The sequence below is a fragment of the Xylaria bambusicola genome (genome assembly GCF_022495145.1).
Source record: "Xylaria bambusicola strain CBS 139988 unplaced genomic scaffold F5B22scaffold_58, whole genome shotgun sequence".
Classification (NCBI taxonomy): Eukaryota; Fungi; Ascomycota; class Sordariomycetes; order Xylariales; family Xylariaceae; genus Xylaria; species Xylaria bambusicola.
In genome coordinates, this window is record NW_025953611.1 from 48,641 (window position 1) to 72,063 (window position 23,423).

Genomic DNA, 23,423 nt, shown 5'->3' on the forward strand with positions numbered 1-23,423 from the left:
GCCCCCCCCCCCCCCCCCCCCCCCCCCCCCCCCCCCCCCCCCCCCCCCCCCCCCACGGTTCTCGTAGCACTTCGAAGGGGGACGGGACGGTTAGGTAGCTATTTGTACCACGATGGGGGAACGGGATCTGTAAGAAGGAGAGCAGGGCTGCGAGTAGGAGACTGAGCCATATTGATATGGATTGCGACGCAAGCAATAGTACCAATACCAAGGGTGTCTGTCCCGCGACGACATCTCGATCTTTTTTTGGTGACGTGCAATCAAGATGTCGGGGTGGGGCAGTCGTGGGGCTCTGGGACAGGACAATTGCACCAAACAGCACAGCAGCATCAACGTGTATGGCAAGACAGACCAAGACAGACCAGGACAGACCAGGAGGCTCCAGAACAGGAGGTTTTGCCCCTGGTGGTGTCTTGGCAGACTTTTGACATGTCGGGTGTCGGATGTCTTTACAGTCTTTACAGTTGGAACTACTGTAACGTCACTGCGCACATCTAGATATAAATATGGCCATCCGCGTCAACCAGCCGTTGTCACGACCGTTATCACGACTGTCCCCCTTGCTACCGTACCTGTACCCAGGGACCCAACCGCTGTCGCGAGCCTCTGATGCGGACTTATCCAGTATGCAAGCCATGTTCTGTTCTGCTGGTGGCATGCCACTGACCGCCTCTGTTGCTCTGTACTACCGTATGTGGATGATGTTTGGTAGGCCGAACTACGGCCCATGATGTGATGCTACTTGGGGTTTCTGGAGTCGCAAGACACGACGGCAGACGGCAGAGGAATGCATTCATTCCCTCGTTGATGCTTGCTGTTTGTGGCAGATGAGGGCAGGATGAGGGGTTGCGATACCTAATAGGCGGTGTTGACATACCTGGATCGATGACGTAGTGTATGTCTGGGTTGGTAGCGTCCGCCTATCTCAGGTCCTGTCTCGGGTTCTGTCCTCGTGGGATTGGCACCGGCTCACTGACGGAGGAAATGTTCCAGGCACGAACCAATAGGATGAACAATCAAGCCGTCGTGATAAAGCCAGCAGTCAATACGCTTCCGACCTGTGTGGATAGAAGGTAAGAGGTGGGAGGAATAGGGAGGACAGTTCGACGAAGCCGCTAGATATATCGAGATATGCTACCTAGTACGTTACTAGAGTCTACCTAGCTTTACACTACTTTAGACGCCTAACCATCGACGAGGTCGAGGCCCTGCTGCGTCATATGGTTGTGTCCACTTGCTACTGCAAAAGGATAGGTGTCCTCCGGGGAGCACGAATAGTACGAATAGTCCTCAACACGAACCTGAGTTCTGGATGCAAAGAGAACAAACATGTCGGTTCTCCACTAGTGCCTTTCTTGGCAGGTGCCGTACATATTTGAATTTCCAGGAACGCGTCAAATCATCCTCCCCAACATTTGAAAGTGGAGGGTCATATTCTTTGCGATCCAGTAAATGACATACTCGACTCGCTGGCTCTGGGTAGATAACGCTACCCGTTACTATCAGACATCCGTTGCTTTCAAAAGGTGGGTTTGAATTCATCGCGGGGTGTTTGAGTCGATGGGAGCTAAGAACAGCCACGGTTAAGCCCCATCTATGTGATCCAATGTGAATTTGCTTCGCTAGCAAAAACATATATCAGTCATCACCACAAGGCAGAATTAGTGGCCAGGTGACAAGAGCGATGACACTCAAAATACCAACAATCGCCGGAGGGTGACCAAGTCAAAGTATACTATGTTTACGAGCGGCAGAATCAAATCTCATCGCCCCAGGTTGTTCACGACACTACCAACCATGACAGCTACCTCCCTATCCCAACTGCTAGTCTTCTCGTTATCGCTTTTGGAACCACGGCCTTTGGTTGGCGCCACGGTACTAGGCGGCTGACTACCTCGAATAACGCATTCCCGGATTGCCTCGCCCACTGCACTTCGGTTCGTCTTCAAGGTTCTAGCAGAAACCCCGCCACGGTTGATTATTTCTTGCACCCTAGTCGCCAGGCTACCGGCCATAGACCTCCAAAAGTACGATGCCAGTGAACCGGTTTCGAGGTATGTAAGAAGGGGTTGTAGGAGGTTGCTCTTCTCGAGAATGGATTTTTGTGTCGGCAGGAGTGGGTGAGCTGGCGGTTTCGCGGCGTCTAGTATGATTTCTAGAGCAACAATATTCTGGCATCGTGCTGAGACCTCGGCTAAGGTGCGGTCGAGTGATGGAAGTGTCGCTAGTGACCTCGCAAGTGAAGATATGGAGCTTTGTAGGGCATTGCGTAGATAGACCTCGAGAGCTTGTACCAGAAACTGGGGCGCCCATTTCTCGGGTTTGACGCCAACCGTAGGCGAAATTAGATACAGCGTGATGGCGGCAGATATGATTCTTGTTTTAGCTTCTTCGCTTTGCGCAAATGTTGCTGTGCTCGAGGCAGAACCAATCGAGAACTCGCGAATGATCTGCTCGGAAGTCGTCTTTATAGACCGCTCGATGGGCCCCACGACATGGTCTTGTAAACTTCTAATCGCATCTACATTCTGTAGTCCATAGCCTTCCTCGCCAGGCCCGTTCTTCTCGGTAATTTCTCTTAAAGAGAGGATTGTGTGTGCGCACCGTACAAGAGCCCTGTGGTCCTCTTTCTGACTGCTTGAAGTGCCACTGCTCCATTCGCCGTGTTGGACCTCGAGTTGGCGACCCAATTGCAGGCATCGGCCTACAGACCTGCCAAGCTTCAGGGTCTCCCACAACCTCGAGGCAACGAAGCGCACCTCGTCGGCTTCGGCATGTTTCTGTATGACTTCTTTCTCGAGTTGCTTGTAACTCTCGTTCAAACTCTTGAATTGGCTGTCGATCTCGGATATGATCCTCTTGCTCGCGTCTGTCTGCTCTTTGGTGTGTGTGAGGAGGGGGATCGCGGAACGAGTGGTTAGGACGTGGATGTGGGAGTCGAGCTCCTGGGCATCGAACAGGACCTTGGACAGCGGTGTTGAGAGATCGAGGGGGGTGTCGGTAGGATTGTTGGTGGCTAGGACAAGCGTATTGGCGAACGAAGCCGGTCTGAAATTGGGATCGAGAAAAGCTTCGTAATCTATGTACGATGCCTCATCCTCCTCTTCTCCATGGGCCGACATGGTGCGCTAGATTGATCCAACCTGGGAGATGGCTCTTGGATTTTAAGTCATTTCGGTCGCATGGCTTAGGTACCCGTTGGGACTCCACTTCCGTCGCCAACCTTCTGACTTCCAGTAGAAGGGTTGGGGTCTTTGACTTGAAAATGACCAGTTGACTTGATAAAATCCGGCGGTACTTCCAAATTGGTACAATCCCCACCAAAATAGAAGTAGCTCCTGGTTTATACACATGCACGCTACATTTATACTTCTTACTTGAATGCCAAGAATATTACCACCCCTACTGAAACTGCCAAGTTAGCCAATTTTTTGAGTTCGCGTCTCTTGGATTTCGATGATTCTAGATCGATAGTTAGCATACTTACCGCCTTGAGTGACGTTAGCAATTGAAAAAGAAGGTGTTGAAGGTGTTGAAGTTGAAGGTGAAGGCGTTAAAGGTGAAGGTATTAAAGGTATTGAAGGTGTAGAAGTGGGTGGGGTCAGTGGGCTAGAAAGTGGTTGCCTAATTAAATTCTTAGCTATATTCAAGTTTTTTTAATCGTTATGTAAAGTGGAATTGGTTTAAGCAGAGCTACTTGTATCTTGGTGGGGATTGTACCTAAATGGAAGTACCCCTGTTTTATCAAGTCAACCGGTCATTTTCAAGTCAAAGACCCCAACCCTTCTACTGGAAGTCAGAAGGTTGGCGACGGAAGTGGAGTCCCAACGGGTAGGTATCTTCATGACCCCGCTGGTGAGCAGTCAGTGAAAGCCACCCACAACCTACACTCAGCCACATTAGCACCCCCCAGGCCCCAGACAGTGCCCTAGGGGAGCATTCAACCACTAACCATCACTGGGCCCATTACCTAGGTACACTACAAATCCCCTATTCATCCCCTTTGCTGCTCATCTACATATCGTGAAGCGTAAGACTTGTCTTCAACTTTTCATTTACTCAGTAGCTTAATTGACGACGATCACTTCTCGAGTACTCGGTAGCAATATTGAGATATGTCAAACGCATTTCGTTTTTATATTAACCATATGGTTGTATTATATATTTATATATATGTGTCATAATCTCATGTCCAAACCCCCCAAACCATAGTTCCCACCCATCCTGAAGCAATATCCATTATCCTTCGCTATTATACAACCATTCGTTAGATAGGTAAAGTCTTAGATTCCGTAGCTCTTGAAAGCACCGCCATCTTGGTTCTTGCCACCAGTGGCTCCGCCGACACTCTTGCCGACGCCGCCGACGGTACCACCGACTCCGTTGGCGACACCACCGACTGTGTTGCCGAGGCCTTCAGTTGTCTGTCCGACAGCGCTGCCCAGGCCCTTTGTTGTCGAGTTGAGGCCGTTGCCGAGACCCCTGTTTATCCATTGAGTTAGCAATTGCCAAATACATTGAGAACTGGTTTGAATCGCGTTCGGATTCCTCTAAAGGGGGAAGTGATGGACGCGGGGAGACTCACTGTGTCGTGTTTCCTAGAGCACCTGTAACGCCACCCAGGAGACCGCCTTGGCCCTTAGCTTGCTCGCCGCCGGTCAAGACATTGTCAAGGCCACCAGTGACACCGCCGAGAAGTCCGCCGTTCTGGTTGTTGGACATTGTGTGGAAGATTTATTGGGTGTTGCTGAAGGTTATGAAGATTATAAGTGTGAAGAGTACGGTTCTCTGTCCGAGTGTGGTCGTGTCTGTTGTTGTCGTTGAGTGTTGATGTGAGGATGAGTATCAAAACCTTCAACTCCTGGGCAAAGCCTCGACTTATATGCTCATCGATGGCCTCACAATCCCACCGATCTCACCGATCTGATGAGCCACGCCTGTGACGTAGATTGCCATGATATCATATACGCGCCACATAGGCATTACGCTGAAGGATGTCCCCCATGATTGCACACACTCGAATCTCGGGTCCCGGCCTATTGGTAGCGTACGTGATTGTGGCTAGAAACTTGTTTCAAGGCGCTTTCCGTACACTAGGATCCCCCGACAGTGGATCGCTTGAAGGTGGGAACCAAGGACCCTAGAGATCGCTGACTTGCGGCTTAGACGGCTCTCCGTGACGGATGATTGGAGAAAGTCTGGAGAGAGGCCCGCTGTAAACCGTTGCATCTACTGGGGTTGGTGTTGGCGTCGTAGATCTCCGGCTGCTCAATCCAGTGAGGGTCCAAAGCCATACTCCTCTCTAACGTCATTCTTTGGGGAACACAAAGTTGAACAAGTGGTACCGGTAGGTCAATACTAAGATCATTAGTAACGCATTATTGCCTACAGCGAGAAGCATTTTTTTTCAAACGGAATGACGCGACGGGTGTCTGGTGGTCCAAAGCCACAAATATCTAGAGCAAGATAGAGTTTCATGCTAATGTTGTACCCGTTTCCAGAGCCTTGGTCTGAGATCTATTGGTTACCCTCCTATTTGTTAGTATTGATCTTAGTGTAAATAAGTCTACTCTAGAGACTACCGAAGAGAGCAGTAAGTGGTATCAAGACACCCTGTCGGAGAACCAGGTATCAATTTTACATTAATCGCGTAGTCTGCCCCCTTTCCGCAATATCAGAGCCTAGAAGTGGATTCTAAAACCTAGTAGTAAATTTTATCTCGGGTTACATTTGTTACGGAGGAGGATTGGTATGGGGGATCAGATAATTAGGTGGTCAGCGATTCACGCCAACAGCAGGGATTTACTTTAGGATAGGCAAAAGTACGAAGAATGTCAATCAAATACATACAATAATTTTACCCGCAGTTTTCTGCGGCTTCTCTCTTAACTATTCCATTCAATGAAACATGTTAACAATCCACGTTCTTCTTCCTTGTGATGATCCTGTTTCCTAAGACTTTGAAGTTGATTTTCTTTCTATATTCCAAAATAATTGTTAGCCTTTACAACAAGTTCTTTTGACTCTCCTCCCCAAGCGTGCCGCTAATTACTATTCCTAGTTGATATCATTTTGTCTTATCAGTCATCATGTAACTAGTGTTTCTGTTGTAACAAAATAACCCAATGCATGTAACAGAGCCCCAAGCACGATGACGTATCAACGTAGATGAAGCCCGTGAGCAATATCACTCTACGCTCCTTAGTAAATTTATCTCGGCTGTATGGATCATCTGATGACTAAATCGCTGGCGGAGTCGTGTACCTCCTGAAGAAACCCAGGCTGGATTTGCTCTCGATTCCACCATATCCTTATGCCTAGCAGCAACAGAATCATCCACTATAATAGCATAATGCTACTACTAACAATAAATATAATTAATACTACTAATATCTTCACTTAAAACATCTGATCATTTGTATATGCAATATCTATGGCTTTGAATAGTCATCTTAGCCAGATCTCTGCAGAGTTTAAGTAACACGTAATCAATGTTGTGTCTTGGTCCACTACGTTAACCCCTTCGATAGTGCACCGCCTATGCATCGTAAATAGGGGTGGCCAAGAAATTCATTCTTTGACACGATAGCGAGTGTAGCTCTATCTATGACGAACGGTTCACAGTATTAATTATCTGATAGAACGATATCTTCGTCATCATGCATCAAGGCAGCTACTCCCATTTAGCGTCAAGCAAGGCAAAGTACCCGACTATATTCGACACAAGTGGCTAACACCACTCTAGGCTATGTTGCTCGTTCATTGGCTTTCTAGTGCGTGGCTGTGTTTTGGTTGCAGATGATTGCCCCTAAGTAACTTTCTTGCAACCTAGAAAAAGGAGGGCTACGGAAGGTCTGACTCGCGGATTCCCACTCAATGTACCCCAATCCGAAAAACAGCAATATTAAACCCTCGGCACAAAAGCGTCTGCTGACTCATCGAGGCGCTGGGCTGGGTTGTGATACCTCTTTCGTTAAAAAGAGAGCATACAGGAGAAGGGGAATGAAAGTTACACATGAGGAATATAATCCGACCACTGCATTGTGACAAACACACCAATTGGCATCTGCCTTAGACTGATGAAAGATTCAATGAATAAGAAAAAACGCGCCACAACGTACACCAAAACCAATAATCCGCATATAAACAACGTCACCTGAGTGGTGTATAATGTCATGCCCATACGCTCCATCACTACTGCAAGGGTAATTAGAAACAATATGGCTGGAAGTACGCCTGCAATAGTAAGGCTAGATGCTCGCCATAACCACATCTCAGTGTCTGTTGGGAAATGATATCTCCAGGCTGCCAAGTGAATTGCCGCGTAAACAGCGGCGAGGCAAACCATCGCACTGGAAATTAGAAAATGTGAGTCGAAATGCAAAGGGAATAATTGGCGCCTGGGGCTAATAAGATTGAAGTGTTCCAGTAGTGTTTGGAGCAATACGTCTTTTGCCCTATACACCAAAAAGCTCGAGTTACTCTCCTCGAACCATTGTGACGTATTAGATGCTGGATCGTTTCTCGTCCGTGCCTCTAACAACTTCTCTGCGGCTCTTTTAGCTCTTTTCATCATTTCATCGACATGTGGCTGATCTCCACATGTTTTATTGCTCTGTGGTTGACCCCTCTGTTCGCCCACCATTATCACGTCTTCTGTAAGAAGCTTTAGCCAGTTTTCAGCTGTGATTGCCTGGTTTGCTTTGTGTTCATCTCGCCACCTCTTTCGGTTTTCCTCGCTGGCTTGACTGATAAGGAGCATCAAAGCAAGTTCATCATCGAAACCACTGGAGTTCACCATGGTGGCTTCGTGGATATCGAGAGGTTTCTGCCACACAATTAATAAAAAGCTCATTCATTGACTTATTGATTTCTAACTTTACCTTGAACCATAGCCCATACAGTAACAATGCGCAAGCAACGTGGGCTAGCACGTGGATCTCAAGCAGCGCGATTGGCAAGTCCCTCGCCGCTCGTTCGATGCTTTGGATGATTAACCATGCTACCTGAACACAAACAAGTAGCTTAGCCAGCCCATCTGCTTTGCTCCGATCTTTGATAGATTTCCTCGAGACATGAGGTAAGCGACTGTATTCTGCCAGTAAACACAGTCCCGCAGGCGTTACTGTCATATATTGGAACTCGGGATTTATGGCGCTGACGTTGACCGTGAGTCCCCCCATCACGACGTAGAAGCAGTATGACCAGCCGGAATTCATTTTCTCTTCCTGCATTTTCTGGCCTTCCTTCTCAACTGGACCTGTCTCGTTTCTCTCCTCTGGTTTATATTTCTGTAGCTTGTTACGGAGGAGTCTTGCGGAGTCCCATTGCTCAAATGCCGCCCATAGTGCATACTCGGGTGCCAGTATTGCGGCGAGCACCCACCATGCTTTGCGTCGGTAAAACTTCCATCGTGTCTCACTCCGCAGTGGTACGTTCACGTGGATAACCGTATATACACACAATGATAGGGTTGTTACAGCTGTCCACAAAATGCCGGCAGTGCTCCGGATAGGTGACGTGGTTGACCACGAGGGGGCGAGTTGAGTTCTAAGCGTGGTAATATTCCAATTCGCGGCGAGGATATCGGCTTCAAGAGGTGTCACCGGGGCAGCTGAGATGCGTCGCAGCAGAAGAGCGACTGCAAGCAGCGGGGTAGCCATCTGTCGCAACATAGAGGTCAAATGAGAAAAACAGTTATGACATTATCGAGCATAGTTCCGAGGACGCAACGCAGAGAATTAGCTCTCATATTAAAGGCCAGGCACCGATAACCAGCTCCGCTGCATCATATAACCCGAAAACTACAACATGAGCCCCTCTCCGCACTGGCAGCATCTACACATGGTGCATCAAGACTAGTGTTGTCACATTGCCGACTCAGCGAAGCCAGTGATGGGAAGACACGCGCCCCTGAGGATGAGGCTCACCTCTACCTTTGTATTGGGTATAATCGTTCACGAGAATCTGGCTTCAGCTGCAAGATGACCTAGGTAGTAGTGGTAACGTGCAGACCAATGACTGAGTTTACTTCATGTGTCGTATGAAAATTTTGACGTGTAAACAGACGTGGAAATCCCCATGATCAATGAAGCTGAAAACACTCTATTTTGATAGCTCATTGTGTCACGGTGACTTCGGCTGGCATTAGGCAGCTGGGCTGCAATGCAGAGAGTATGAGTTCGCTACCGGGTCTGCTATGACACCCATTCGTCGCGGCCAATTAAGTCACTGTTTAGCCATGTGATACAGCAGCTGTCAGATGCAGCTCAATTTCTAGTTTCTGAGTATCAATAAATTAATGCCTCTATCCAATTTTCGTGAGGGATTGACTGCATGAAAATCCCAATCCTGTGGATTCCATTTTCAGATCCTCTATCCACGGAGGGTTTCATACTAAAGCTTCAACAGTTATATACACTATGCTTTGAGATAAAACAAGGAGTTTGGAGGCCACCACTCACATTACCTTTGGTGTTATATTTCGGGTGTCTCGGTATTTGTCTGACCCCCTTCTGAGTATTACCAGACCAAATAAACACGGGCATGATGATGGCAAGGTGTTATGGGTAGATGATCGGTTGTGGTTGTGGCTGCGGCTGTTGTACGCACATACGCTGTGCCGGCTGAATATGCAGTTCGCCTTGCACTTCGACTGTATGAAAGGCAATTGCAGGGTGTTCATGATTTCTCAGAGACATGCAGGCAATATTGAGAAAATTTAGAAAGTGAGGTTATACAGACTTTGCTTTTGGAAATGAACCCTAGAGACCTAGGCGGTTTGGGCTAGCAAACCAGTTGTATATAGAGTCGAGTTAAGCCATCAATAGCCGAAAAGGAGTTAGTTGGTCAAGGACTCGTGCAGTCCTAGTTGTTCATTGTAATCTGAATCGCTCGGGTTCCGGGCCCGGTAGTCTGCCCTTGTTATGAAAACGAAGGATGGCACTCTTGAAATGATCACGAAGTTTTTGAGGTCCACAGCAGGTCAAAGGACTCTTGGAGGGGCGCCAGTTAAGGTAGCCTAAATTCAAGTGCCTATGAAGGACAGGAAGATGAAGCACCAATATCTAGCTTTGCGTATATCGGTCCTTGTTCTGCCCTGGTTGGGATGAGGCTCAGATATATCATTGTCAGTCATATGGTACTATAAAACTCGATTGCAACTCATGATCGTGGCGCGTACACTAGTGAAATATCTCATAGCTCTTGAGTGAATATTTCTAGAGCTAGAAAATGGTACTATTTGAATCATCACTGATTCTGAAGGGCCGATTCGCTCTCCGGGGCTACTGTGTAGATAGAGACTCGTAGAAGCGGTCGTTACTGCCGACTTTCAGCCCGGTGTCATCATTCATCACTCATGTAAGCTATCACGGCAAGAAAAGCAAAGATAAAAATCGTTGTATAAAGAGGGCGAGTATCGAAAGCCATAGGATTGAGAAATGCTGTCAATCTCCGATGTAGGGGCAAAGATATCGTTAAAATAGATGCTGTGATTCTTTTGGACCAGTGCAAGAAGGTCAGAGTAGTTATCCAGATCCCCCTTGTCTGAATACAAGTCATAAAATGGCTTAGTTCCTACAAATTCTCCGTCGTTCTACTATCCAGATTAAAGTCTCGTCAAGCACTTGATGGTTTAAATCCTTTCTTAAGCCATAGTTCTCACACACTAATTCACGACTTGGTAATTCTTAAAGGGAGTCTCAATCATTTCATCCGCTCTATTTACTAATGAACTACCACTACAACTCATCACTTAACGCGATCCTATTCCGTCCTTGATCATAGCATCCACCATTTGTACATGTCTGTTACCATTGGTCTCACTCCACTCAGTCTCATAGTTAAGCCCATATGGCCAGAAGTGTCCGCCGCCACAGTTGATCTTGGCGCTATTCCCATCGAAGGACCGGAGCAGTGGCAGCGCGTTAGGCCAATTTCCGCTCGCGCAGTTTTGATCGAATCTCGACGTCTGACCGACTCCGAGCGTGTGCGCGATCTCATGCATGGCCGTGCGCTCCGTCATGTAAGCGCGATTGGATCCGAATCGGAGGTCGCCGTTGATGTTGGCTTCGGCCGTTGGGACGCCCGGGCTATACGCTACCCTTATCGTCTTGGCGGCGTTTGTGAATCTCGCGTAGCGCGCGACGGCTTTCGTCATGGCGGCTTCGATGAGCTTGTATGCTTCTGCCTGGTCTGCTGTTGGACTCGAGGATTTTTGTAGGGACCAGCTGATCGCCGCTGAGGCGACTGAGGCGTAAGCCACTACGGCGGCGATTAATGATAAGCGCATGATGGTTCGAGCTCTGGGATCGACAAATTGATGATCAGGGGTCAATTGTCCGGATACGGGTCGCTGCTATAATCGTAGTTGTAGATCTCATATCATGCCAGACACTACGTCTCACACATTAGAGTCGGGTGGCATGACTGTTTAAATATACCCGAGTCCTAATATCCGCGGCTTCTGCATTGCCTGATTACTTGTCCTATTCTACGAGATGATTGCTGTATAGGGATATAATGCCATGGTTATATGATCACCCACACTTAGCATGAAACGAATTTTATATTGGCGTGCGGCTCGGTTCTTAATTAGCCACCAATTGCCTCTACGGAGAGGTTCCAGAAGGGTCACTAAACCCCGACGAACGTTGCGATGAACTAGCTTAAGCAAGGTGCCGAGGCGATAGGTTAGCCCATGTAAGAAGAACAGGCTTCGCAATATCAGTTTGAAGTATGTATAAAAGCCAGGGAACAGCTATCGTGATAGAGGGTTGATGTTGTATCTGCATAGGCAAGATGACGCCTTGGGCAACAATAAACCAGGTCAATGCTTTAGAGATTGAGACTTATAGATACACGAACTCAGTAATTTAAGCCGAGAAACAAAAGATGAAAGGGGTTATGCAATGAAGAGTAGCGCCATCCCAAGCACTCGGCCATTTCATTCATCTGCTCGCACCCTTCAGTGCAGTGGGTAATAGTACGGAGTTCTCCCTGAATGGAGCGGATGATATCTCCGATGGGTATTGAATTGGTTAGACTCGGCCGGTGCAAGTGGATATCAGTCACGCTCAATTGTGCCTTGCCGCCTACTCAATGACCGTGGAATTACTCGATACTATTGATCTAGGGAGTGGGCGATTTACTTGATAAAGTATGGAGAAGACTCTCAAACACGCATTGATGAGTAGGAATAAAGATTCATCAGGTATATATGTATTGATCAAATAGATCGTACCAATAGATCTTCGACTAGTCGGTGACAAGGCCCGGCTGGCGCAATGGCTAGCGCACTCGACTTCTATCGCGGGCTGCGAACCTAGAAACATGCCGCATATATGCCGGATAATCGCAGGTTCGACCCCCAGAGATCGAGAGGCTGTGGGTTCGAGCCCCACGTCGGGTAACAAATTCTTCTATTTTTTATTTTCTTTTTTCTTGTCGATTATATCTACCTCCGTAGGTAGGTAGATAGAGACATCTCGAGATACCTATCACAATGCTTTTTTGTACGCGTCTTAGTCTAACGAACACTCTGTACGTAAACCCATAATGCTAGTAACGTGTTGCTGAATCTTAGTGATCGCAATGGGGCAATGCCTACCTCGTGACTTCGTACGCTGAATACAGATGGCTCGGTTTGAATATCCGGGCTGGTTCTCTATCTGATTCTTGACCGAGTACTGACGTAGATAACATATATCAATGTAGGTACCGTCAGCTGACTGCATGTGTAGCTGTGCAACTCATTGCAGTGCCAATACGGCAGAGGATTGTACATACATACTTACAGTATATACCCATGTGGGCTTTGGCCCTTGGCGATGGATCATCCCAGCAGGTATCCAGAGATCTGGGATGCAAAAATCGGGTGTAGGCACATATGTAAATGGTGTAGCAACGGCGGCATGCATGCAACCGCCGTTCTGTGACTGATTGCTCCCTGGACCTTGTCCCCTGATACCTAGACCTATTGTATGTACAAGTGATCACTCGGCACACCGCTCTTGTGGTTACATTGTGAATAAACGGTGAGAGAGATTGACGGGAGGTCAAGTACCTAGGTACCCCATAAAGTGCCTCTCCTTGGGTCGGGCTTCGGTCTTGTCTGTCTCCGTGTTACGTCCAGTTCATCATAACTCACAGCTCACAGGTTACAGCAGTCATTATTGTGCCTTGGCCAAGGTAGGAAGGAGATTGTATGTAGAGCCGGGGGCATGAACGGTGAGTGATCACCGTGTTTACCATGTGAACAGGTTGTCGCGTGTCTCTTCGACAGTAGTTTGTCCTACGTGAACAGCTTGTTACCAAGTTACGTTACAGTAATGAGAGTAGACTGCTTGGTATGTCTATTGTGCGGTTGGTGACGCTGGGATAAGCTGGTGTGGATAGGTAGGGATGTGTGTGGGGTTACTTGAGCTTATGGCGCGTCGTAATTGTTGGACTATTACCCCAACCGACACAGCATCGCGAAGAGAACAAGAGATCCGAGCAGTACTTCGAGGTGAGGTGCGCCGAGATTGAAGCGACGGTTGAAGATAATTTTGAAGACGAGGGCCATGACGCCCTATCCGGGCCTCTTCCGAGGGCTGAGTTCATAGGACGTTTTCAGTCCTAAGAAAACCGTGAATGGGCAGGTGAAGTTGCTAGGTAATGCTGCGATTATGATTACTATAAACAATTAAATACCAAGGTGCTAAATGCAATGTCAGATCTATCTGAATTACTGTCGAATCGCCACGCCAATCGAGTAAAAATAGTCACACTTGGACTGCATCTCTTCGTCGACAGTCTCCATCAACGTCATCCCACCAGTCTCAAACAGCAAGCGATTATGCTCGCTAGGGTCCCAGGTCTCCCAGTGCGCAGAGCCATTCAGTTTATACGTGTTCGGATCAAATGTGCGAATGAAGCTCGTCCAGTAGGCCTGGATGACAGGGACGACGGCCGCATTGACGCCGCCCGGGAAATAGCTTGCCGGCGCGCTCGGCACATTTTCAGGCCCGAAAATGGCGTTCACCTCAACTGTATGCGGCACCCCTAGTCCTTCGGCCACCTGCGCCGGATCCTCCACGTTATACCGATAGCTGTACGATTTAGGCATGTCAAAGTCCGTCATCGCCGTCGAGATGAAAAGCCCCGGACACGTGTATCGCATGTCTCCATAGGCCGCTGAGACCTGTTGCCAGTAACAGCCGGAGCTCGGACAGCTGTCTTCGTCCGGGTTGGGGTATAGGGAGTTGATCCGGCCGAGCTGCTCGAGGGTCAAGTACGGGAATTGTGTCTTCAGAAACGCATCGCTAGCGCCGATCGTCGAAGCGTCTCGTGGCGCGAAAGCTAGAGAGTAAGGTATTATTAGTATTGGCTGCTTCTGGTGAAGCTCAGCTCTATTTCATGGGTTTGGGGGTACATACTGGTACCCTCATTAGTGTCATCGCCCACGATGAGAGGTATCTTGACGAAATTCCCATCCGCAAATGCATCGTACGTCAGGTTCTGGATTAGGTCGCCGTCGATTACGGGATTCCATGCGTACAGAGGCGAAGCTGTCGTGCCGGGGTACGGAATCCCCTTGTTCACCGCTTGAAGCTCCGCCGCCGTCTTAGATCGCAGGCAGGTGAGCGAGCTGTTCCCAGCGCACCCGGCCGCGATGGCAAAATTATCATACAAGTACCGCGACTCTTCGACGGTCAGAACAGTGGCGAACGAGATCGATTCTGCGGCTGCAGCGTGGAAGAGATCCGTGGGCTTTCCGCCGTATGCTGCCATCTGGAGGCTGACGCTGGCGGCGCCTGCCGAGTCGCCGCCAAGCACTACATGATGAGGGTCGCCGCCGAAGGACGAGATGTACTTATGTACCCATTCGAGGGCCTTCCGCTGATCGAGCAACCCGTTGTTTGGCGTGATCTCGTCTTCGTGGGTGATGAAACCGTACGGTCCGACGCGGTAGTTGAATGTCACCACGATGATATTGTTCCCGCTAGCTTTTACCAAGCCCCTACCGTTATAGTTCGGGTTGCTTAGTGAGTTGAACCCTCCTCCCTGTATGAAGAAGAATACGGGAAGATTGGAGTGACTTGTTGTGTTGACTGGTGTGTAGATGTCGAGGAATAAGCAGTCTTCGGATTGACTGGTGTCCGTTGGGCTTCCACCCGTCGAGTGACAGAGCTTGCCATGCTACCAGGTAAATCTGTTAGTAGACATTCATAGGATCCGTGTATGCACGGCGGCTAGGCCTATCAACACTTACGGTATTGCCTGGCAACTGTAAGCCGTCTGAACAAGATGGGTCCTTCGGAGGCATAAATCTCAGGTCACCAACCGGTGGTGCTGCATAGCGAATGCCCAGCCATTGCGCGACGCCGTCTGCAGCAACGCCCGTGTAAGTGTTGCAAGATGTATTCACTGTCAAGCCCGCAGCCGCTGTTGGAGAGAGGAGCTGGCAAAAAACCGTTATAGCGACCCATCGCGCCGCCCAATTCGTCATGGTAAATGGTATATCCTCAATTTAGAAATGATAGCCTTCGTGTGTCTCGGTTGTCTGCCCTTCATCTCCAACCAGTCGTGCTGATATAATGATCTTCATATATAATACGATATTACCATCGTGGTGAGTCAAATTCCACGTAGATGTAAAACGGGCGCGCGCCTGAGTTTAGACTAGATGGTCGCGTGTCTGTCTATTCTCTATATCTGGTGTTGTTATGTTTAAGACCTTCGTCCCATATGCCCAGACTGCGTGATGTTTTCACCGAGCTTCCTCTCACATGGCGCCCTTGCACCACACATCTCTATCTCCACCGTGCATCGTTTTTTCCCCAACACGTGTCGGTAGATATATATATTGCCTTAGTGCTACATTACACCGCGCACATTTAATGTAAGGTACATGACCAATGCCGAAAGAGCTGGCCATTGCATTATGCAGTTGCTTCTTCTCCCCATAACCAAGATTGGAAGGTTCTTTTGTGGTGGGGGTGCGGAATCAATCATGATTCGGGGACGTAGTGGGCAAGGCATCCTGGGACGCGCCAAGTAGTGAAGGTACCTGGGCCTATATTGGGGGTATGTAGTATTCAATCTAACAGTGTCGACATCGTGAGGAGTTCATGGGAAGCTGGACCTTGAGTCTCCCTCATGACGTTATCATCATATGACTCTTAGAGCGAAACATAAAATGGTATTAACGGTACTAGGCCAATCCTTCCGCCCAAACAGCCCTTATCTGGTATGAATAACTCGTCACGACGGATAAGTCTTTATACTATTACTGCCGATGCGCATACATCTGGTGTGATAGGCAGGACTCGGTAACAAGTTGATCCTATAAAGTATCAAGGTGCATTACGGCAAGCTCATCCGTCGTCTGCCTAGAAACGACGAAACCGTCCCCGGAGAATAGGCCTTTTCGCCAATCTCTTGTTCCACCTGTTTAACGCCAGATGCTAGATCTCGTCACGCGAAAGTGTCTAGTCTGATGCGGCGACCAGCTGTTCAATAGGATCACGAGTTTGATCATAATAGTGCAAGTTACTTTTGAGGCCTTACCATTAGCATCTCATGCTCTTTATAGTCGGCGAATTAGATACAGACCTTCAAGCGAACATATTGGTTGATATGTTCCCTTTCAGGCATACTTTGACTTCTATTCCGATGTACCTGTCTTATTTCAAGTTTCACCAATAACTATCACACAAACCTAGCCTAGCGATGCGCTACTTTAAGTAACGTGATGGTTTAAGTTCGGGACTCCAAGGTACCATCAGAAGCTTATGAAGTTGCCCTCATAAATTCGCTGATTGAAAGTTGTAGTATACAAATTTCCTCACCTTTCTGTACCACGGTAGTACCAGTATATATCTAATGAAGTCTAGGGTGGGCTTACATTATCAGGCAAAAGCCCAGATCAATAATAATGTAATCACACCTAAGCTATGGCATAGAATCAAAGGCCATGGTATAACATCTTTTTCCCATGATTTTCCATAGGATAAGGTTCGAGTTCGCCCGCATAAATAGTCAACTTAGGTCATGCAGTTAGTTACCCTTTTACTATGCTCTACATATGTCTCTCAATCAGGGAAAAGCACTTTAAATTCAGGTAGCTTGCATCCTGAGTAAACCATAACAGGAGTTAAGATACTCCAAAAACCTTCACACAGAACGAAAGTGAAGCTTAGTCATCGAGCTAATGCACCCCCCATCTGTACATATCGTGGAGTACTCCACGGAGGGTTAGCGCCGGCAATTGCCAAATTGTCACATAAGCCCACACACAGGCAATGGTATAAGAGGTAAACAACAGAACTAGCGATCAATACAACTCTATTGTCTAAGAGGAAGTCTATCACTGTAGCTTTTGATTTTTTCTTCACGTCCAAATTGAACCGTTATATCATTTCATCGCTCGTAAAACCCATCAAATCTCATGTCGCTATGCTTGCGAGCGTAGCATTTAGCTGAAAGAGCCCTGGATGACGCAGAAGCCGGAGGTGGCACCAGCGTTCTTGGCCTTGACCTCCTGGTTGACGGGGTCCTCGTTGGCGAAGTAGTTGGCATCACTAGTTGACGCAATGGTAAGCTTTTGGGCTATACAAGTCAAGATGAAGGCAGAGTAGCTTACTCCTCGTTCTGGAATGTGATGGAGGCGTAGACAGTCCAGGCAGCACTGCCGGAGGTGTCCTTGAGGACCTTGACCTTGGCGGCGTGAGTGGCAACGATGTAAGAAGCACCGTTCTGTGAAGTTGGAAATGATTAGCTACGAGTCGATTTTGTACGATGATACAGGACTGCATCATAGAGCGGGACAATGCGAGGGCTGGCTGAGAGGTGTACCTTCTTGCAGGAGTCCTTGAAGCCGTTGAAGGTAGAGACAGCGAAGTCCTGGGCAGCCGCGTCGGCGATGGCGAAGGTGAAGATGCGAGTGACCGTCATTTTGAATAAGTTGTTGGGGTTGTTGAGAGTGGTGCTTGTAGTTGTGTGGATAGGCGATGAGATTGTTGGATGAGATGGTCTTCTTCTCGTTTGTCGTCGGTTCGGGCGACAGGTTTATATAGACCTACGCATCGTCAAGAAGGATTGATCGTCATGCCATCGACACCGCCATTTGTCACGGCTGGCAAGTGTGCATGAAGTCCTTCTCTAGGGTCAAGTTAGTTATGCCTATGGGCTTATTCCAAAACAGCACGGCTTGCATGAAAACGTCCAGAATGCCGGAGGCAGGTCAGCATCCAGATGGAGACGAACCAAACAACGCTGCTAAAACCTCCCTAGTTTAGTGTCAACAAGGGCATCGATAGGAAGACGTGGGAGAACGACTTTGAATGAACTTACATGCTGTTGCGCTTCCATTTTCCGTAGTAGTGCATATCTGTAAGTCGGCCTGTCTCTTCCCAGGATCTGTATAAGCAGTAGAGTCTGGGTTAGCCCAATCTGGCAACTACCAGCTCTACACAGTCCTGTACCCAGTGTACTTAGTACCTAGGTAAGTTGCTGGTTATTAAGTAGTTACCACAAGTATTGCTATATCAAACGTTGTATGTTCCTGCACTTGGAGAAGGGCTAGTGTGAAGTAATCGTGTTTACTTGAAGATCAGTGTCGCACCCAAGAACACATCACAACTGAGAACAGTCTTCGTTCCTAGTTGACAGCAGGCCAGACACACAGTGTGTAGTCAGCGTGCATTCAAATCGTACTTGACAGTAGGGGATCCTGGCGATCTATCATTAGCATGGCACTACTGCGAAACACTCGAGGCCCGCAGCTGACAAAGAGGGGTTTGGCTACGGGAATCATTGGGGCAGAGAGGGGTAAGAGGGGCATTCATCAGGCATGCAGTAAGCCTGCCGGCCCAGAGAGACCCTGACTTGTTGCAACGAAGGATCAAGGTGAGATTAATGCGCTGGCGCATAAACATTATTCGGTGACTAGCGCTGACCCGAGAGCCGGTGGTATCTGTAAGGAACAACAGCCTCAGGGAAGCAGGGAAGATGACAACATGATAACAACTTGACATAAATCAAGGGTTGCACGGTTCTAGCATTGCATAGATATCTATGCAGACGCGGCTAGGGGATTCCAAAGTCATAGGCTATCATTATGCGTTAACTCGTTCCGTTGAAATCATGGGTTCCTGCTTACTCCTTGTATAACCCGATAATCTTACGTTGAGTCTCCAACTTGACCGGTGACCGCTCTTCTGAAGCTGCGATCGTCGTAACCCATAGCCAATCGACGCTATTCATAGCTGTAACCTGAATGGGTCCATATGAATTTCATAACGTCAAACTATTATTAGGTAAGTAAGTGGCCATCGTCTGAAATCTATTCAATGGCTCCAAACCCATCCTAACTTTATTCCCGACTCCCGATAGCTAAAGCTAGTGTTGGCTCGACCAATCTATTTTATGTTAAGTGATGGTCTGCACAATGCATATCACATGATCAGAAGTACCTATCACAACGTAGCAGAAATCAAAGTAGTTGATCGAGAGGAGGGTCCGGTGCATCATTTGAAGCCGTTCTCTGATAGATTGCTTCGCTTCAATGCATAGCTATCAGACAACCCACATACGATCTATTTAAGAGAATTGTTGGTGTGTAACATGAATTTACCAGGCATGGACCAACGAGGAGCGAAGGATTGAAGCTGACTAGTGATAATATTCAATGAGATGATTGTATATATCGGAGGCAAAAGCGAAGTCGTGTTGGATTAGCCACGATAGATGATATGAATACATCTAAATTCATTTAAATTTAGTTGTTACTAATTGACGAAGTGCATTTTGGAAAGACACGAGTTGTCTCACGCCATATTAGTCTCTAATTCCTGTTCAACTACTTAATACAAGCGTTGAATGTGGTAATTAATTTAGTTATTGTAACAATTTTGAGGCGTCTACATCTGCTACTAAGTCGACCTCTAGGGTTCAATGAGTGAAACTTAAGTCAGTATAGTTTTGAAAGATAAGTATTATATGTCAAACTGAATATTCACGACGACTACTAGAACCCCATGAAAAACTCCTTTTTAGGGAGATCAACACGCTTAATTTGCCAGCTGCTGGTGATAGAGAGTGGGAGAAGGTAGAACAAGGCCTTCGGCTGGGGTGTTAGGTTCAGCCTCACCGCACACCAATACCTTCGATAACAAGAGATGACAGAAGCGCTTGGAAGTAGAGCTATTCACTGATTATACCAAAGTGCCTTCTTTGTCAAAAATTGCCTGAGTGACCCAAATATATAGTTAGCAACGGTAACATAGAGACAGCATGAAGAATCACACTGAAAAGGGCCATGAGCACACCCCTATTATTAATATTTAGATTACCGACAAATTAGAATCGTTAAACTAAAAATTTCTCAAGCCCTACAGAGAATTAGAATTCTTTAGCCTGAGCTGTGTGTCAGGCGTCTCAGGACGGAGGAACTATATATAGTCAGAGAAGTCTGAATGCCTTTAGACTTCTGACCTTTAGACCTTGTGCCACAATGAGAGTCTTGATGTATACCTTGTACAGCCCTTCTGACACTGTGGGAACCTAATAACCTACTATGCAGCAATCAACTTTCATCGCCTAGCAAATTGCCAGAACACAGTGTGTCACCTACTAATTACCCTTTATAGATTAGAAGAGGCAGTATTAAAAGTAATTCTGCCATTTCTGCTATATCAGGGATACATCCCGACTCCTTCGTCTCGAGTTCCATCAATAGAGCTGCAGATGGCTCCAGCTCCCACAGATATGGTCACGTAAAACTTCCCTTCGCTCTCGAGCACATAGCTTGATGTGCGCAGTGATATAAATGCAGTCTATACTAAAAGACTAAATGGTTTGCCTCATCTTCAACGGAATCAAGAAAAAGTAGTTCAGCGCGTCTACAAGGTGAAAATTGCCTAGGATTATATCCATAGGTAGGATCTATAGCCTCACACATGCAGACTCACTCCGTCCGAGAATAGGACGACTTAAGCGACTATTATTTGGCACTTGGATCGCAGGAAAACGCAGTTTTAGGCACTAATTTTTTAGCAACGTACAAAGGTATTAAAAGATGATATAAATAAATTGATAATTAAATATTAAATGGTAAGGGGTAATAATTGTACTAGAGTCTATTTGATTTAAATAAGTTTATAAAATGTAATCCCAAAACTCAGAACGTAACCTGACTAGCTGGTCTCACCATACGATGTATGCTAAGTGTCATACGTTCACGACAGAGCTCGTGACTGATACACATCGCCCTTCTGTTTGAGATGCTCAACAACCCGTCTCTACTTCTAGTAGCATACCACTTAGGGTCATCTGGACGCCATCTAGATGTGGCGATGATAGCATCTGTCGGCCACTGTATTCGTCAATGCTATCGCCGCGGTCTTGAGAGTTGGAACAAGATTGCAACATACCCGTTTCTCAAACATGATGACGGGTTCAATGGCCGGCATTTCACGCACCCGTCTGGCCACTGCTGTATGCCTGCGATTGAGCATTCGATGTCGATGTTTGTATCCGAACCGCTTCTCTGTGAGCATGTCCTCGGACCACACGATTTCCTGGTTTCGAAGCCATTGCTCTTCAAACAACTCCCTCAAGTCCTTGTTCCATTCAAATCTGAGGGACCTTAGCAAAGCCGGGCCGTTATGATGCCGGAGGTCCCAGCAATCATCCCCCCTTAAATGGGCGAACACCGGCCTGAGGAGGTTGGGAAGTCGCTTATCGTTGAGACTAATAACTGCGCGCTCATCACCGTCTCTATAGACTGCAATGATCAGAATGATTTATTGTTCTCTTTATATGGTGGAAGTGAGGTGTATGAAAAAAAAAAGAAATTTCCGTACCTTTATAGACGATAAAAGCAAGAGCGGGTATGTGACTTACTATCCAGGTCCGAGCCGCATTCGACCGTCAACAGCACGAGCTGAAATTTCTTGACGCCCCTGAAACTCCCTTGTTGGATGTGGTTGGCGAAGACGTCGCTCAACATCGAGCCTCGATACTGGTCTTCGACTAGCTCTAGTACCTTGGCTATGACTGTAGCCCCCTGAAAAAGTTGCGTGGCTTGCCATCCCCTCCATATATCCATCTTGGAAACTCCAAAATTAGTAACAACATGAGAAAGAAGTCTCTGCTCAGCACCGGCCGCTTACTAGGAAAATGTTCGGAATGTACACCGGGTCATCTTGTCGATTCCACCACTCCTTGCGCCACAGGAAATGGTTTTTGGTCGTACGCTTGAAGATGGTATAGATTCCTCGACTATGTACCTCTGTAAACCAGCCATAGAAGGTTTTTAGAAACTCGGGGAACTCCATGGAGGGAATTAACCCGATGAATGCGGGGTGCGTAATGCAGCATATTCTGTGCGGTATTATCAACTCAAGGATCATGAGCCGTATCTCGGGGGGGAGACGCCAGTAGTAAGCGAACCCTTCTGGCTTGCTCTGGTCTTTTACGGCTTGATCATCGCCTTTCGGATCCAACTTTGGACCGATGGTTTGGACTGATTTGACATCTGGCGGAAGGATGTAGTCCGTCCATGGCTGATCTATACTCATTCTTAATCATAAAAGCTTGAGGGTGTCTATATTGGGGATTTTGGATTTACCTACTTAGGTGAACAGTGGCGACCGCGGGAAACGGCAAGCAACCTAGGCCCATGTGCGAGACCCATTTGAGACATATATATACTCATGGAACCACCTGGGAATCTTGAAATCTTGCCTTCTGTTTCTAACACGCGGCTGGGCCCTCGATTTCAAGAAGTAAAGGTATTTACACTCGAACCATAGGTAAGATAGTTGATAGTCTTGATAGTCGAGGGCAATGTACTTATAGTGGTAGTATATGGTAGCATTGCACTGTGCGACCGAGGCTTAGTACGCTGTGGCAGAGCCAAGGTACCTCTGTAGGGACCTTGTAGGGAGGACTGCCCTGCCCCAGGCACCTATATCCAGGGGATGTTCAGGGCATATCCAGGTGATATGCAGGTGTGGATAGCTACCTAACAGGTTGTCTCTCGCTAACCGCTGCCCTGTAAGTAAGGCAGCAGCCTTTACCACGTCAGCCCATAATCTCGGTAGCATCTCGATGCACGCAGCATCATCAGCATCATCAGCATCATCAGCATCATCAGCATCATCAGCATCATCAGCATCATCAGCATCATCAGCATCATCAGCATCATCAAACAGCAGCATCACCGTCTTTACACGATCAACCGCACCGCTCATACTTTTGCTACGCCTTGGAACGGACGTTATCCGAGATGGTTCTATGAGAATGATCGTTCATCGTGTCCTCCGTTGCCTGACCCTGCTTCCGTTTTGGGGAACCCCGGTGGTTGGAGGGAGCCCCGACAGCGTGAAGCAGATCGCCGTCGTTGGTTTGTGCTATCCTTGCTCCTCTTCATT

General features: G+C 47.6%; 7 protein-coding genes and 1 non-coding gene across 8 annotated transcripts; 1 reads left to right on the top strand and 7 right to left on the bottom strand.

Annotated features, from left to right (window-relative positions):
- Positions 1 to 1,420: 1,420 nt before the first annotated feature.
- On the bottom strand, positions 1,421 to 3,345 carry F5B22DRAFT_451029 (golgi transport complex component Cog5). The gene has a single exon (XM_047971960.1). It carries the CDS (start codon positions 3,120 to 3,122, stop codon positions 1,764 to 1,766), a length of 1,359 nt encoding a protein of 452 aa, XP_047826600.1. The 5' UTR covers positions 3,123 to 3,345; the 3' UTR covers positions 1,421 to 1,763.
- A 664-nt stretch (positions 3,346 to 4,009) lies between these two features.
- Positions 4,010 to 4,891, bottom strand: F5B22DRAFT_451080 (uncharacterized protein). Its single transcript, XM_047971961.1, has 2 exons — positions 4,586 to 4,891; positions 4,010 to 4,482 (listed from the first exon to the last, which is right to left on the bottom strand). The coding sequence occupies exons 1-2, from the start codon at positions 4,720 to 4,722 to the stop codon at positions 4,284 to 4,286; spliced, it is 336 nt and encodes a 111-aa protein (XP_047826601.1). The 5' UTR covers positions 4,723 to 4,891; the 3' UTR covers positions 4,010 to 4,283.
- Positions 4,892 to 6,741: 1,850 nt separating this feature from the next.
- F5B22DRAFT_623967 (uncharacterized protein) lies at positions 6,742 to 9,070 on the bottom strand. The gene is made up of 2 exons (XM_047976090.1): positions 7,884 to 9,070; positions 6,742 to 7,828 (listed from the first exon to the last, which is right to left on the bottom strand). The coding sequence occupies exons 1-2, from the start codon at positions 8,673 to 8,675 to the stop codon at positions 7,010 to 7,012; spliced, it is 1,611 nt and encodes a 536-aa protein (XP_047826602.1). The 5' UTR covers positions 8,676 to 9,070; the 3' UTR covers positions 6,742 to 7,009.
- A 1,615-nt stretch (positions 9,071 to 10,685) lies between these two features.
- Positions 10,686 to 11,520, bottom strand: F5B22DRAFT_623969 (uncharacterized protein). The gene has a single exon (XM_047976091.1). The coding sequence runs from the start codon at positions 11,291 to 11,293 to the stop codon at positions 10,757 to 10,759; it is 537 nt and encodes a 178-aa protein (XP_047826603.1). The 5' UTR covers positions 11,294 to 11,520; the 3' UTR covers positions 10,686 to 10,756.
- Positions 11,521 to 12,273: 753 nt separating this feature from the next.
- On the top strand, positions 12,274 to 12,412 carry F5B22DRAFT_t171. Its single transcript has one exon. It is a non-coding gene; the product is annotated as a tRNA-Arg (tRNA).
- Positions 12,413 to 13,412: 1,000 nt separating this feature from the next.
- On the bottom strand, positions 13,413 to 15,823 carry F5B22DRAFT_623973 (vacuolar triacylglycerol lipase). Its single transcript, XM_047976092.1, has 3 exons — positions 15,257 to 15,823; positions 14,421 to 15,183; positions 13,413 to 14,343 (listed from the first exon to the last, which is right to left on the bottom strand). Exons 1-3 carry the CDS (start codon positions 15,491 to 15,493, stop codon positions 13,730 to 13,732), a joined length of 1,614 nt encoding a protein of 537 aa, XP_047826604.1. The 5' UTR covers positions 15,494 to 15,823; the 3' UTR covers positions 13,413 to 13,729.
- Positions 15,824 to 17,313: 1,490 nt separating this feature from the next.
- F5B22DRAFT_623977 (uncharacterized protein) lies at positions 17,314 to 18,352 on the bottom strand. The gene is made up of 4 exons (XM_047976093.1): positions 18,201 to 18,352; positions 17,842 to 18,147; positions 17,630 to 17,742; positions 17,314 to 17,567 (listed from the first exon to the last, which is right to left on the bottom strand). The coding sequence occupies exons 2-4, from the start codon at positions 17,938 to 17,940 to the stop codon at positions 17,462 to 17,464; spliced, it is 318 nt and encodes a 105-aa protein (XP_047826605.1). The 5' UTR covers positions 17,941 to 18,147; positions 18,201 to 18,352; the 3' UTR covers positions 17,314 to 17,461.
- A 2,814-nt stretch (positions 18,353 to 21,166) lies between these two features.
- F5B22DRAFT_650758 (uncharacterized protein) lies at positions 21,167 to 22,568 on the bottom strand (the record flags this gene model as incomplete). The annotated part of the gene is made up of 4 exons (XM_047979362.1): positions 21,167 to 21,361; positions 21,420 to 21,772; positions 21,892 to 22,096; positions 22,161 to 22,568. The coding sequence occupies 4 exons, from the start codon at positions 22,566 to 22,568 to the stop codon at positions 21,167 to 21,169; spliced, it is 1,161 nt and encodes a 386-aa protein (XP_047826606.1).
- Positions 22,569 to 23,423: the final 855 nt, after the last annotated feature.

Excerpts from the sequence above, each read along its gene's own strand:
- F5B22DRAFT_623969 (XM_047976091.1), bottom strand. The coding sequence starts at position 11,293 with ATGCGCTTATCATTAATCGCCGCCGTAGTGGCTTACGCCTCAGTCGCC.
- F5B22DRAFT_451080 (XM_047971961.1), bottom strand. The coding sequence starts at position 4,722 with ATGTCCAACAACCAGAACGGCGGACTTCTCGGCGGTGTCACTGGTGGC. Across the intron at positions 4,483-4,585 it reads GCTCTAGGAAACACGACACA|GGGTCTCGGCAACGGCCTCA; the intron begins GTGAGTCTCCCC and ends ATGGATAAACAG.
- F5B22DRAFT_623977 (XM_047976093.1), bottom strand. The coding sequence starts at position 17,940 with ATGACGGTCACTCGCATCTTCACCTTCGCCATCGCCGACGCGGCTGCC. Across the intron at positions 17,743-17,841 it reads TCAAGGACTCCTGCAAGAAG|AACGGTGCTTCTTACATCGT; the intron begins GTACACCTCTCA and ends CCAACTTCACAG. Across the intron at positions 17,568-17,629 it reads ATCACATTCCAGAACGAGGA|TGATGCCAACTACTTCGCCA; the intron begins GTAAGCTACTCT and ends TGCGTCAACTAG.
- F5B22DRAFT_451029 (XM_047971960.1), bottom strand. The coding sequence starts at position 3,122 with ATGTCGGCCCATGGAGAAGAGGAGGATGAGGCATCGTACATAGATTAC.
- F5B22DRAFT_623973 (XM_047976092.1), bottom strand. The coding sequence starts at position 15,493 with ATGACGAATTGGGCGGCGCGATGGGTCGCTATAACGGTTTTTTGCCAG. Across the intron at positions 15,184-15,256 it reads TACAGTTGCCAGGCAATACC|CATGGCAAGCTCTGTCACTC; the intron begins GTAAGTGTTGAT and ends TTTACCTGGTAG. Across the intron at positions 14,344-14,420 it reads TGACACTAATGAGGGTACCA|CTTTCGCGCCACGAGACGCT; the intron begins GTATGTACCCCC and ends CTTACTCTCTAG.
- F5B22DRAFT_623967 (XM_047976090.1), bottom strand. The coding sequence starts at position 8,675 with ATGTTGCGACAGATGGCTACCCCGCTGCTTGCAGTCGCTCTTCTGCTG. Across the intron at positions 7,829-7,883 it reads TGTATGGGCTATGGTTCAAG|AAACCTCTCGATATCCACGA; the intron begins GTAAAGTTAGAA and ends ATTGTGTGGCAG.